General features: G+C 38.2%; 1 protein-coding gene across 4 annotated transcripts in view; it reads left to right on the top strand.

Annotated features, from left to right (window-relative positions):
- MTM1 (myotubularin 1) overlaps positions 1-13,506 on the top strand; it is a 46,240-nt gene that overhangs the window by 14,772 nt on the left and 17,962 nt on the right. For all 4 annotated transcript variants that reach the window (XM_042039907.1, XM_042039905.1, XM_042039906.1 and 1 more), the window contains 4 exons: positions 54-155; positions 9,712-9,795; positions 10,954-11,103; positions 12,941-13,129. In XM_042039907.1, coding sequence (XP_041895841.1) covers positions 54-155; positions 9,712-9,795; positions 10,954-11,103; positions 12,941-13,129 — 525 coding nt within the window. The remainder of the gene's footprint in view (positions 1-53; positions 156-9,711; positions 9,796-10,953; positions 11,104-12,940; positions 13,130-13,506) is intronic.

The raw sequence follows: 13,506 nt of genomic DNA, 5'->3' as shown, positions 1-13,506 counted from the left end.
AGAGAAGCATCTTACAGCTTTGGTTCACCTAACAGATAATGGCTTTGTTTTAGGATATGAGGAATTTACGGTTTGCATTAAAACAAGAAGGGCACAGTAGAAGAGATATATTTGAAGTCCTCACAAAATATGCTTTTCCCCAGTCACATAACTTGGTAAGTTACATCATTTCTACTGCTGAGTTGTATTAATGCAGAGTTCTTGCCAATTAACTTTACCTATTTGACCTAGTAATGGCTACATCATGGCTGCTTAAAAAGTATAGCCACAGAATCTGGTGTTAGCATAAACTACCCAGCAGCTTTTATTTTGTGTATTTACAACACTTAAATCTATGTATTTTGTAAAATCATGGATGTACTCCAGATAAACTGCTGAGTACCTCTGCTCCATACAGGTTTCATTGCTTAGAAACTGCAAGTTATCCTCCCTAATTTGGGAGTATAGGGAATACATGCCTTACTTGATTTCTTGAAAACATTGATCAATCAGGCAGTCTCCAAAGCAATGATAAGTATGAATTACCAAGGGTTTTACTTCAGGAGAAGAAGATATGGTAAGACAATACTTGTTTTATTGATGAAACTAATGAAAAGTATAACAGGAATACATTTATGAATTTGCACAGATTTATTTCAGGTTAAAAAAGTGTCGTATGGAAGGAATTGAGCAACAATGATACAAGCTAATCATTATCTTCCATTTCTTTGAAATCTGTGCACTGTCCTTGGTGTGAATCATTTGACACCTCTTTAGTAAATGCTTTATTTTGTCCATTGTAATATTCAATTTACACTTTATTTGGTGTGCTTTAATTTAGGATAATTGTATAAGAGTACTGTTCACAAAGTATTGGGAGGTTCTGCTCTGAATTCAAAGAATTGTTGCGTTTACAAGGCTGTAGGAAGAATCTTATTTCTTTCTATGAATATATGTGTCAGTCAATGGGCTGGACTCTATAAACATTTAATTCTTTAAAACTTTTTTGCAGAAATTTTCGTTCTGTATGCAAACTGTGGAGCAAAAGCAGAAGGGAAAATGCTTTTGCTTAGAATATTTCATATTGTTGACAAATAGGCCTTTAGAAATTAAACAGATTTCTACCTTTGGGTAGGTGTGAAGAGTTGTAATCACGAAGAAGATGGTTGTTACAGAAGTGAATATATCTAATTCTACTGTTGACATTTTATCAATTTTGAAATAGAGAATGATTGAAAGTATGACAGGATATGTGGACTTTGAAAGTATGATGGAAAAGAAGAAGCTGTATGTGGAAATATCAAGTTAGGTAGAGGTTCAGGTCAAAAGCAGCTTCTAGACATCATGGGGTCCTGGCTTCTGTTGCAAGAGGGTTGTAGATTGGGTTGTCCCGGGCACAGTCAAGTGTATTGTTGAATATTTCCTGCACTGTAGATTCCATCATGCCCGTGCAATCTCATCCACATTCTCATGCTGAAGAATTTTTTTTTTTTGAGGATCGTATGTAGTGAATATGGGCAAATCAAGTTGTAACTGACTCAGGAGAATGCCAGGGCGTGAATAACTTGGTGATGAGATGTGGACTTGTATTAGGTTTTGTCATCCAAAAAGACCCAGAGATCCTGTCTAGTGATGGCAGTGAGTAATGTGTGGAGTTGTCCACTTCCTGCTTTATTTGCTGGACCTGTTGAACATAGTAAAGCTCATCATTATATGGTCTATGTGAAGGCCACTTGCTGACAGAAGTCAAGCTTAATGACAAAAGTCTTGGTTGAGGCAGTAGTAATTTGGCCCTCGGATTCAGTAAAGCACAGAAGTTGGGAAGATAGTGACAATGTGGAGAGAGAGTGGCTGTTCTTTGTGTCATAGTGATGTCTGAAGCAGGGTATACCCATTAGAAATCAGGATTACTTTGGAGGGAAATAAAGTGAGCCTCTGTTACATCTGAAGTTGCAGCTGTTCTTATTTTCTAATGTCACAGTGTGGATGAGCCCTTAACTTTAACGTGGGCTAAGCAAGTGTGTGATTTTTTGGTGTGCTTTCATTGTATTTTGGCAAGCCCTTTAAACTGATCCTGCTAAAGGTGAGTGTTTCTGCCTGGTTTTCCATTCCTGCCTTGCTTTTTCCTGCATGAGTTTGAGGCTGCATGATGAACCATATAGGGAACTGAAAGGAACTGAAGTTAAACAAGGAGATAAAAAAAAAGCTTTACTCTGAATTATTTCCTGTCTTGTTAGTCCAAAGTGAGAGTGGGGTCAAGATGTCTCTGGGTGGGTGTGAATGAGGAGGGGTGATGGCGCTGCTCCTTTCAGTGGCTGGTTCAGGACAAAGTTGCACAGTGTGTCTGGGCTGTGCATGCCTGCTTTCCCCTTGGAGTGCTCTCTGATGCTCTGGCCGTGTACCCAGCTCATTCAGGGAGATGTTCTACAGAGAATGTGCTGCAGTTCCCCATGACAGCTGGGTGGAGATGGAAGCCCTCTGCTACTCAAATCCTGGTCTCCTCTCTGCCTTCCCATCGTGTGGTTCATAATTCTTCTAATACCAAACAGATAGTTGTATAATCACTAAGTAAGCCAGTGTAACTCACTTACCCAGCACAAAATATTTTGGTTAGTCTTGTGCTGCTTTTAATAATTTGGGGAGACCTGGTTTGAAATCAGTATGCAACAGAACCAGTGCAAGAGTGGACATGTGAGTGGAGCAGGGAGGAGAGAAAAGAGGGAGATGTCGTGATTTTAGCAATATGAAAATTTAGCTCAGACCATCTTGTGGAACTACATCCTTGATGTTTAGCTGGTTCAGCAACACTGATGCTTGTACAGCTCTGCAGTGGAAAGAAGGTATCATCAAGACAATAAAGTTCTAAAGCTTTATTGTCCTGATTTTTATCTGTATTTTTGTATTTTAGATCAGATTTTTATGATTGGTTTTCAGCTGTAGTGGAACTATATACTAAGAGCCAATCCTAAACAGGAACTGGTAGAGATGCCTTGCTTCTGTTTTCTTCATGCTGTACCATTCTTGTACAAACAGATGGTAAATAAAACCCAAAAGATGATTTCTGGTGGAGTGTACTTAATGTTTTCAAGATTTGTCTCCATCATCATCCCAACAGAAGTGTTGGAGAGCTTATAATAAATCAGAGACCTGTTCACAACTGTTCCTCTGTGCCTCAGCATAGTCCTTTGTGCTCACGTGCAGAAGCTAATTCTTGTTTGTCTCCAGTTTGAGCATAGGTTGGGTTCAGATATCCTTGAATCAGTAACATAAAGCAAAATCTGGTAGCTCGCTTGACTGACAGCATAGCTGAGGGGAGCAAACAGCTGCTGTTGGTAATCCTCTGTTGCATTTGTAAACTTGTGCTAATTGAAAGAAAATTGTTGCTGAAAGTGGGTTTTTTTGAAGTTTGAAAAAATAAAACCGAAATAGCCAAACCCCCCCAAGTGAGATGTTTTAGTACACCACAAAAGATGAGATATATTTGGTCTCTGTAGTTCAGTTTCTACATAGCAGCTGCTTCACTTCCTGATCTTATCATGAAACTACACATCATCATTTTTATAAGATTGTTCAGCACTGTGATATCTGCACAATCTGTGTTTATTCCTAACCCTGGTAGGTCTGTGGGAATGCCCATTCTGATGAGACCGGTGGCTGTGCTGGCTGACTTGGACTGCCCCTGATGCCACTGCTTATCCTGGTAATTTAAAATGTCTGAGTGTCAGCTCATGCCACTGTTGCTGTTGGATCTACAAAGATGACTTTAGATGGAGTGAGGCTGGCGAAGGGATCTGACAGAGCACCTGAGTTTGCAGAGAACCCCTTGACTTGAGGCTTCATTCTCCATGACAGTCAGAGCCAGGGCAGTAGTGGTGTGAGGTGACAGCATTCACAAATGATCAGAGGGCAGTTACACCAGCGCTGCAGTGTCTTACCTTAGTTCTTAGATGAACGGGTGAGATGTAACTGGCTAGATTGTAGTAATGGCATACTAAATGCCATTAATAGTGGCAAGGATAATAATATATTTATTTTTTAATACACTGAGAAACTGTCAGCCTTCACAGTGAGTAAAAACTTAGTGATTTATAATATATAAAAAGCATACACCAGTGAGTTAGAAATAGGAAAAGCAGTTGATTTTCTTCACAGTTGTGTGGCATCTTGTTCTAGTTTTGCTGCTTTCTTCTTTTGCAATGCATAAAGATTGGTCAAATATTTAATAAATTGTGTCTACGTTATATATTCGTGTACAAGTATAACATGTATTTATGTGCTGTGATTCCATAAAGAGTAAATATGTAACTATTGTATTTATACTGATATTTATAAATTTACATTATATTTATACTGCTAAATAGACTGCTTGCTAAACTGTAATTGTCAGATTGCAGGTGCTTTCTCCCTTATCTCACAGAACTATGTTGTGTTTTGAGCAACCAGTGTATTGCATATTATTTTTGTGTACGAAAGGAGAGGATAAACTGAATGTTAAAGACAAGCACTCTGTCTGTAGGAGGCTTAAAAAAAGAGACTGTATTGAAATTGTGGGTTAACACCTGCAAGGAAGTAAACAATTATTTGCACAGCAAAGCGTAAAAAGTAGTTTACCAAAAATGTTACAAGATTTGAAAGATTTTTTTTGAAGTGTATTAGCCTTCTGGTTCAAGTGAAGCAGTAGTCATCTTCTTTTAGACTGTGGATCTGCAATGAAATCCCTACTTCAGTTTTGTGCAGGGGCTTTAATTTGGTTTTGCAAAAATCTTAGCTGATGTATGGCAAGCCTTGCTTGGTTTTGCCAGCTATAGGTATTGAAAAGTCACAAAATTTGCACCCCATAATTGTTCTGAGTGGTGATTTACTATACTTGATTTCTTATTGTTTAATGTTTTCTTTGATTTCTTCTTTCTGTTTCCCATGACAGCTGAAAATAATTTGAAACTGATTTCTAATTAGTTGACAGACTAATTGGAATTGATGGGTTTCCATCAGACATGTAGTATTAATCTCCATCAAACTTAGAATAGATATGATCAGTGCATTGGAAGTGACTGCAGATTATCCTACCTTGGACTTGAGATGTGAGATAAAACAAATAATCAGTATAACTTGAGGTAAATCTGTGTTTTAAGTAGCTTTCAGCTAGCCAGTCTCAGTGCTGGAGAGGAGGGATGCCAGCTCAGGCTTGCTGCCTGAAACACTGACGTGTTGAGCAGGTAGCCTGCCTGAAACTTGTGCTGCTGTTTGTCCTTTGTATCCAACCAAACAAATGTGGAGTTGTCTCAGGTGCACCTGTACAAACCATAGTTCTGCTTTTTGGTTATATGTTCTTGATTTTGAAAAACCTATCATGATCTCAAAAAACCCACAATGAAAGACTCCTCTATTTTACTGCAATATTCTTCTGAACCTGAATATCTCTTGTATGTAGATTGATTTTTTTTTTATTTTTTTTATTTTTTTTTTTTTTTCAATTTCCACTCAAATCTGGACACATCTGATGAAGCTGCAGTTGGTTTAATTCCTGGGAAGATAGACTGTGTGCAGGAGGAGCTGTGGAGAAGAGCGAGAGGCAGGATTAACAATGAGAGAAGGGGATGGCATTTTGTGTGTGGAGCGGAGAAAAAATGAGTGGAGGTCAGAGTGGAGACTCTGAGTACATAAAGTATTTGGGGAGGAGGAGGATCTAGCAGGGATATACCACAGATGTGAAGGGAAGATGTGTGAAGAAGACATGGAACTGGCCAACCTTTTATTATTCTGGTATTTGCAAGGCTTTCCTGTGTGAATAACGGGGCACTGAGAGAGGCTGGCAGGGTTTTTCTGCCTTGCGGGGCCATGAGATTCCGAGAGCTGCTGGTGTCGTTCTTCTCCGACCTTCCTCTGCCCTCTCCATCTGAAGGATATAAATACACACCCAGCTGGTCTGTACTCAGTGCCTGTGGGCAGTGGAGTGACCTCCCTGCTTTCATGCCCACATGAATGTGTGTGTGTGTGTGAGGGGCTCTAATGTGAAGGAACTGTATCCACAAAAAGCTAAGCCATGTAATTTCACTAAGATAGCACCTCTCAAATCTTACATCAAGTGATAAAGAGAACCTATGCATATTATACTGTGAATGCCATAATTTCTCCTTCCCATTTATTTCTGTTTCATTTGCCTGCTGCACTGTAGAATTGCATTCAGATTTCATGCACTGTGAGGTGAAAGCTTCAGCAGCATTAAGACATAAATGTCTTAACATATTGCATTTAGTCTGTAATCTTGGGTTATTCAGGACAGAAGTGGAAATACGTGGGTCGTTAGTGCAGATGTGAAGCTAACCTGAACTATAGCAAAGCCTTCTGGGATCTAAATATGTATTTATCACCGTTACTTGTTCACTATAATGTGGTTTATCAGTTTGGTTGCATTAGAATAATAAAATGCCCAATTCAAGAAAAAATGTTATTCAGTAGAAATTACTTTTTTTTGCTTGAAACAAAATGGGATAATGAGCAAAATGAAGTAATGTCCAAACATGTGCTAAATGTGGCTTTTACTGATACAGGTCATAAAATGCAGCTGTATCCAAGCATATATCTTATGTTAAGTATATGATTCTTATATTTAAATGGTTATAAATGTGGGTTGCTTCTTACAGTCAAGTTAAACTGTCATTAGAAATTAAATAGAACTATATGAATGGAGTATAAATGTATGTAGAGTATTGCATTTATGTATCTCCTACTCTGTTTTAATGACAACACAGCAATAATTGTGTATTTTGTTGGGAGAAATGGGCCTAAGGTAGGGTGGGCATATTACTGTATTTTAGACTCCAGCAGTTAGGCTGGACTAAAGCTCAGGCCATATTCACAGAGTGTTTCAAGTCTTATCTGAGAAGCTGTTGGAGGTGGTGAGGATGGAATTCAGGTCTCTAATCTTTTGGTACAGCAAGTAAGAATTTCAGTTGTCACCAGATGAACTGTGCAGTCTGTACACGGCAGTGCACATCCAAACATGTGTGTATAAACCTTTTCCTATAATTTATTCAATGCTTGCAGAAGAAAAATAATTTTTAGTCTTCAGGATTTTAGAGACTGGTCATTTTTAAATACTGTTCTTGAGTAGTATAATGCAGGAGTTTTCTCTGAATTGTTCACATAAAAATCTGAGTCCGAATTTTGCTCCATATGCCTTTGCATTCATTGTAGTGTTCTGTGATTTGTTAGACATCAGGTTTTTGCTGGTTGATCCGTTCTACTAATGAGTTTCTTTTTATTGAGCAACATAGGAAGAATTTGTACTACCTGGAATGTCAACAAAACTGATGAAGCATAATTGCACTTAAATAGTTGTGGGTTGTGTGACTGAAAGCTTTTGTAGCAGATGTGGTAAAGCTGCTGTAGCCAAGCATTTTAAATGAATTGTGCTGTACATAGTAGGACATTGTTCTTTCAGAAAGGATTCAGTCCATCCCTTCATGCATAATAAATTCAACCCTGGTTTTTAAAAGGTGAAAACAAAATGCACTTTTCCCTCTGATGTCTTGTGGATTTTTTTTGTGGGTGACATGAGCAGCATATCTGCTATTTATTTTAGTTTGGAACAACACCTTTATGATTTTTGTCAGTAAGTAAAAACCTGTTCTATGTAACAGCTATCACAGTGCACTGTAATAAACCTGTGAGTTCTACTTACCAGGGCTTCAGATGGGTGATTTTTTCATTCTTACGAGGAAACTTGCAGTAAGTAGGAACTTAAATAAAAAAACTTATTCCTGCCTTCAAGACATCTTTTAAGTGACCTGGTAGGATCCCAGTGTTTCCTACTGTTATAAGATTCTACTTTTGTCTCTGGTTCCTTGGTGAATTTTTAGCATAGTTGCTCTTTGGGATTTAGCAAATTCCTTTGGGAGGAGGGGATGGTTCTTGTGTGTAGCTGTTTATTAATAGTTCAGCAAATCAGTTGCATCTACTGCTTCAGATAGTGATATTCCCATTTTGCTGTATTTCTTGTTTCCAATTAACCTTTTGCAGGTTTTTTTGCTTAACTTTTGATACTTTCATCTACTTTTAATGGAATGGGGTTTTTTTTCTGATAGAGTAGATGTCCACCACTTTATCTCTCCCTCTGTACCACTTGATAGCAGTTTACTTAGTCAAAAGAATTTGTAATGTTTATTTGCACTGAAGTTCTACCCCTTTAAAAATGGTAAAGATATTCAGAAAACAAAACCAGGGAATGCACTGTTTACTTCTGCAAACTTGCCAATGAGTGCACTTGCTCTAAAATAGTGATTTAATTTAAAATTCTGGTTTGTAAATCTAGTGAGATAAAGCATCTTGAGTGAGCAGTAACATCCTTTTAAAATATTTGTTTACTTGAACTATATGAGGAAAGAACTCCTCATTTTGAGGGGGATTCAATTTTGTGTTTTGATATGAGCTGTTCAGTGTTTAAAGCAGTGTAATGGGCTGAGCAGAATTGCCTGGATCGTTCCTAAGATCCAAAGCCTCCTTCACAGGGGTGGTGGTGCAGGTTTGAAGCATCGCCTTTTCTCTGGACCTTTGTAGGCAGAATCACAGCACCTTAGACCACACGTTTTTTTTCTTGCTTGCTGGGTTTTCTGCATTTCTACTCAGTTCCGGTCTGCACCTGTGAAAATTATGCAGATGTGGATGTTCAGTTCAGCATTCAGTTTCTCCTTTTAATGTTTTTGAATAGCTAGGAGACTTTCAGCTGTTTTGTTACAGATGAGCTATGATGGGCTCTGGAGTGTTTCTGCTCTGGCTGCTGTTGCTCAGTTAGCTCAGGACAATACATTCTCTTCTGTGTTTTCTTTCTTGCTTTTTTTTTTTTTTTTGAAACAACTTTGTTTCATGCTACTTTTGGCATCTGAAGAATTTGTAGGCCACCAAAATCAATTTTCTCAATGAGAGAGACTGATAAAATAAACATTACTTCTGCTTTTCTCCTAAACTGTAGAAACAAACCAAGGGAGGAGAAGGGGGTTAGTTAGGTAATACAGCCCACTTGGAATTTGTTGGAAGGAGAAGGAAAATAAAAGGTATGAGGAACTTGGTGAAATACTGAGTGAGGCTGCTGTGCTGTTTAAATTAATTGTGAGAACGAGCAACAAAGCAAGTGAAAAGTAAGTAGTGTAAGCAGCTAACTATTTCATTTTCAAAGGCAACTTTTTCACTTTCATGGAGCTTTACAGTAGTTGGGATTTCTCTTAGTAAGGATCAGTTGGGGAGGGGATGCAGAGAGGCAGCTGCTTCCTAATGGCAATGAATAGCAAAACCCTTTTACACTTTGAATTTAGTATCTAATATTGTATGTAGTAATTGAAGTTGTGCCTGTTGGACAAATTTGGTGAGAAGACAGTAGTTTTATTTAGTGATAATGTGAAATACGGAAAATAAACCATTCTAAAACATTTCAACCTCCTGATAATAAAAAAGAAAAAATCCAACTGGTTAAGCTTTATAATTTCTATTCTTTTTGTCACCTCATAACTCTTGTCATATTTTCATTATTTTCATTACCAGATCTGCATTTTTTGTTACATGTTGCTCTTTGCTTTATAGTCTTGCACATATGACATAAAAATGGAGATAGTGGGGCTAGCATGGAGCAGTCAGTCCTATTTGGTGGCGAGCATTAGGGTATAACTGATGATGAGCCCTCATATTTGCCATTTGCAGTCAGAGTTTGGTGTAATAAGTTTCTTTTACATTATACAGCTTTTTTTTGCCTTTGTAAATGAAGAAAAGTTTTCTGAAAATGGATGGATGGTCTACAACCCGATGTCTGAATACAGGAGGCAGGTGAGTTTTTACGGTTGCCATTGCCTGGTGCTTTCACATCTCCCGACTTGCATAGAGGAATTATTGTTTGTACATTTCTCTTATCAGCTGTTGGGAGAGGATGGAAATTCAACTTGAAAAAAGATAAAGAAAAGAAATAAAAGACTTGACCCTTTAAAAAAACATGGAATGTCACAGGAAGGGAGTCTTTGCTCTTGGAAGGAAATTACTGATGCCTCTTACAATGTGCCACTGCTAATTGGGCACAGGGTGGGGAGAATGTGCCAAATATGTAACTGTAGTGTCCTAAACATAGATTGGATTTGTTCTTCTTCCCAAAATGAAGTGGGAAAAAAAAAAATAGCTTGTTTTAGAAAGAGCATTGCTTTACAGAAATTACGGATGTCTCTCAGTATTCTTCCTTGCTCTTTAGTTGATCTTGGAAAAATGTCAATGAAAGAGGATGATATTTCATTTTAATATGTCTGTTAGATAATTTAAGTATGATATTAAAAAAATTAAATAGCAAAAAGTAAGAACTTCCTTAATTTTGTTTCCCTCCATCGTTTTTTGGTTCATGGTTTAGAAGCCTAACGCCCAAAAAAGGTAAAATACAAACACCCACACAAACCCCACTGTGTGCGTGTGTGGACTTATCAGTATTTCTCAGCTTCCTGGAAACGCCTTACTGGGCAGAGTACAACTGGGAGTTGTTCTTTCTCAATAAGAAAGTTACCCTGAATCTTACTTTTAACCTGAAGGTAGTATCAGGCTACAGGGAAGAAAGGTTATAATGAGACTTTCTCTCCCCAGTCTCTCTTCACCAGGGAAGGTGGAAAGGCAGAGTTTTAGGGAAGGAAAGAAGGTCATTTTCTTTCCTCTATCCCCCAGTTAAAGAAATACATCTCCTAGTTTCAGTCATTGAAACTTACTCTGAGGCTATAATTGTGTACATAAGAGTATGAGATGGCTCTGCAGCTGTTCAAGGTTGTGAATCCATCTGCAATGAACTGGTTTGTGTGGTCTTGTAATCTTTTTTGCTTCTATTGTTTTGAAACGGTATTTAGTTAAATTGGTAGGTTGTTGCCACCATGTGGCCATAATGTCATGTAAAATTCAAGAGCAGAATTACTTTTGTTCAGCCAAAGATACATTGAATAACTTGGTGTTCTGTTTTAGGGGCTGCCTAATGACCGGTGGCGAGTGACTTTCATTAACGAGCATTACGGGCTGTGTGACACGTACCCATCACTCCTGGTCGTGCCGTACAATGCAACAGACGATGATCTCAAGAAAGTTGCTGCCTTTAGGTCCCGAAATAGAATCCCAGTGAGTATGAGGTGGTGGAACTTGCCTGATGGTGTAGCTAGTTTTAAGCTAGCTTAAGTTGCATCCAAACAACTTTCTGCTGAACACAACACAGAGGATGCTTTTTTTGGAAATGGTTATGGCAAAATAGTTTTGATTGGCTGGTGGTTTTTCACTGCTTGAAACTGGTGTCTTGGCCAAGCCACATTTCCGTTTTTCCCCCACAACAATCGCCCATGACAGCTTCACTGGTTTTAATTTGACTTGCCCAGTACCAATGGCCAGCAGTGCAGTTTCCTTTGATGAAGAATGAGCCTTACACTGCCATGTGCACTGGTTGCTATTACTGGATGCCCATAAAAAGTGATCACAAATGTTGTCCTGCAAGCAAACCACATGGCATTTAAACATAGTTCCACAGGTCAGTCCTAAAATAAGACCTCATGCGTAGTCTCTTTAGTGAATTCTTGGGCTTTTTAGTCTGCAGAATTTTAAGATAAACCTGTTTGACTTCTTGAGTGTGTTTCTGTAATGAAAATTTTATGAGGTAAGAGAGTTTTTATGTATCAGCTCTTTATAGCACTATAGAAAATACTGATTTCTATTCCAATACTTGTTTTAACTGGTATTTCCCTTCAGCAAACTTGGAAGGTGTGCTGGATTCTTAGACAGTATTGGAAAGCTGTCTTGAATCTCAGTTTCAAACAGATGCACGGCTCAATATGATAAATATTTATTAGATGTGGTATTTACTGACAGACTAGGCCTATAATTATAAATTTACTATATACACACACATATAACTGTATAATACATAATGTGTATGAAATACACATGTGTAATGTATAGCCTGTGCATATAGTTCTAATAACCTAGCTGTGTCATCCCTGTCACCTCAAAATTCATGACAGGCCTTTTGGCATGCCTGTAGAGTGAGAGTAATTTCCTTGGTAATAGTAATTTTATTAAAATAGTAATTTTAAATAGTAATTTCATTCTTGTCAGGAAATAGCTACTCATCCTCACCCCCCCCACACACTGGCAGATCTTGTTTCTGATCTACACCTCAGGTTGTATTTCAGGAATGAACACTTTCTGAAGATTGGATTTTGGGGGTTTTTTGTTTGATGTTCTTCCAATCTGTAACCCACAACTTTCAGAGTGGGTGAGAATTTTATTTCTTAATAATTTTCAACAATGAATTTGCATTTTTTGCCTGCTTCTCGGGTTTCTTGCTTATCTTTAATCTCTGGTGCTGCATCTGTTCCCTGGGCAGCTCACTGTCTTTTGTGGCAGGTCCTCTTTGGCTCAGAACAACAAAGACAGCATGTGCTGTGCTCCAATGCCTCCTCTTTGTAAGGAGGACTGAGGAACAAAATGTGCTTTAAAGAGAAGAGAAAACATTCAAGATACTGCAGAAAGGTTCAGCTTGCCTTCCTTATCCAAAAAAAAGGGAAAAGCTGTTCTTGTAGAATTGGAGCATCTTAGTCACCTTTTCTACAATGAGTTCATTCTCCAGAATTGTTTCTTAGTTTCAGCAGAGATTGCTGTGTTTGTTTCTAGTTTACTTTTCAGCATTATTTGTGTAATCTAAGACTTGTAGAAAAATATTAAAATACATTGGATTATATAGGTAAGTATTATTTCAGTAAGCATTAAATATGTAAGAGAACTCTTTTGAAGAGTTATTAATAAATTTTATGAGACTAAAAGCAGTTGAGATGTCAAGGGATTTCATTTTGAAGAAATAAAACAAAAGTGTTGATTTTCATACTGTGCATGTTAAAGAATATAGCTTTAAGTTTTGATTTTTTTACTAAAATGAGTTTCTTCTGCTGTGTGTTTGCCATGTGACCAGGTTCTCTCATGGATTCATCCAGAGACCCAAGCTGTAATCATGCGCTGCAGTCAGCCCCTGGTTGGAATGAGTGGCAAGCGGAATAAAGATGATGAAAGATACCTTGATATCATCAGGGAGGCTAACGGGCAGATCTCCAAACTGACCATCTATGATGCAAGGCCCAATGTCAATGCAGTTGCAAACAAGGTAAACAGATGCTTTTAACAGTCTTATTTTCAAAGGGAATGAGGAGGAGGCTTAGTTGGAAGTTTTCTGTGGGGAGGTTTTGGGGAATAGTAGTAATCTTAATATAAATAAATTTACATAATCAAATACTGAGGCTCAAGGACATGAGTGTCTAAAGTAGGTCCCTAAGCAGTTTCAGGTCCATATGTAGATTTCCAGACGTGCTTTACGGTGTCTGTTCTCAGCCAAGCACAGATCTTAACATGCGACTGAAGTCAGGCATGATTCCACTCTGCACTGGGAGGTAGCTGTGAGCTGGGCTGTAGAGCATGTCCCCTGTAGGAATGATAGGCCACCTCTGTGCAACCTTCAGATCCTCTGGGAAAATTCCATCCTAG

This window comes from Corvus kubaryi, unplaced genomic scaffold, assembly GCF_017639235.1.
Source record: "Corvus kubaryi isolate FWS band 111438036 unplaced genomic scaffold, C.kubaryi_AGA036_p1.0 37395, whole genome shotgun sequence".
In the NCBI taxonomy this organism is placed as follows: domain Eukaryota; kingdom Metazoa; phylum Chordata; class Aves; order Passeriformes; family Corvidae; genus Corvus; species Corvus kubaryi.
Note: the sequence above shows the minus strand (reverse complement) of the source record. Positions and strands in the feature narration are given on the sequence as shown.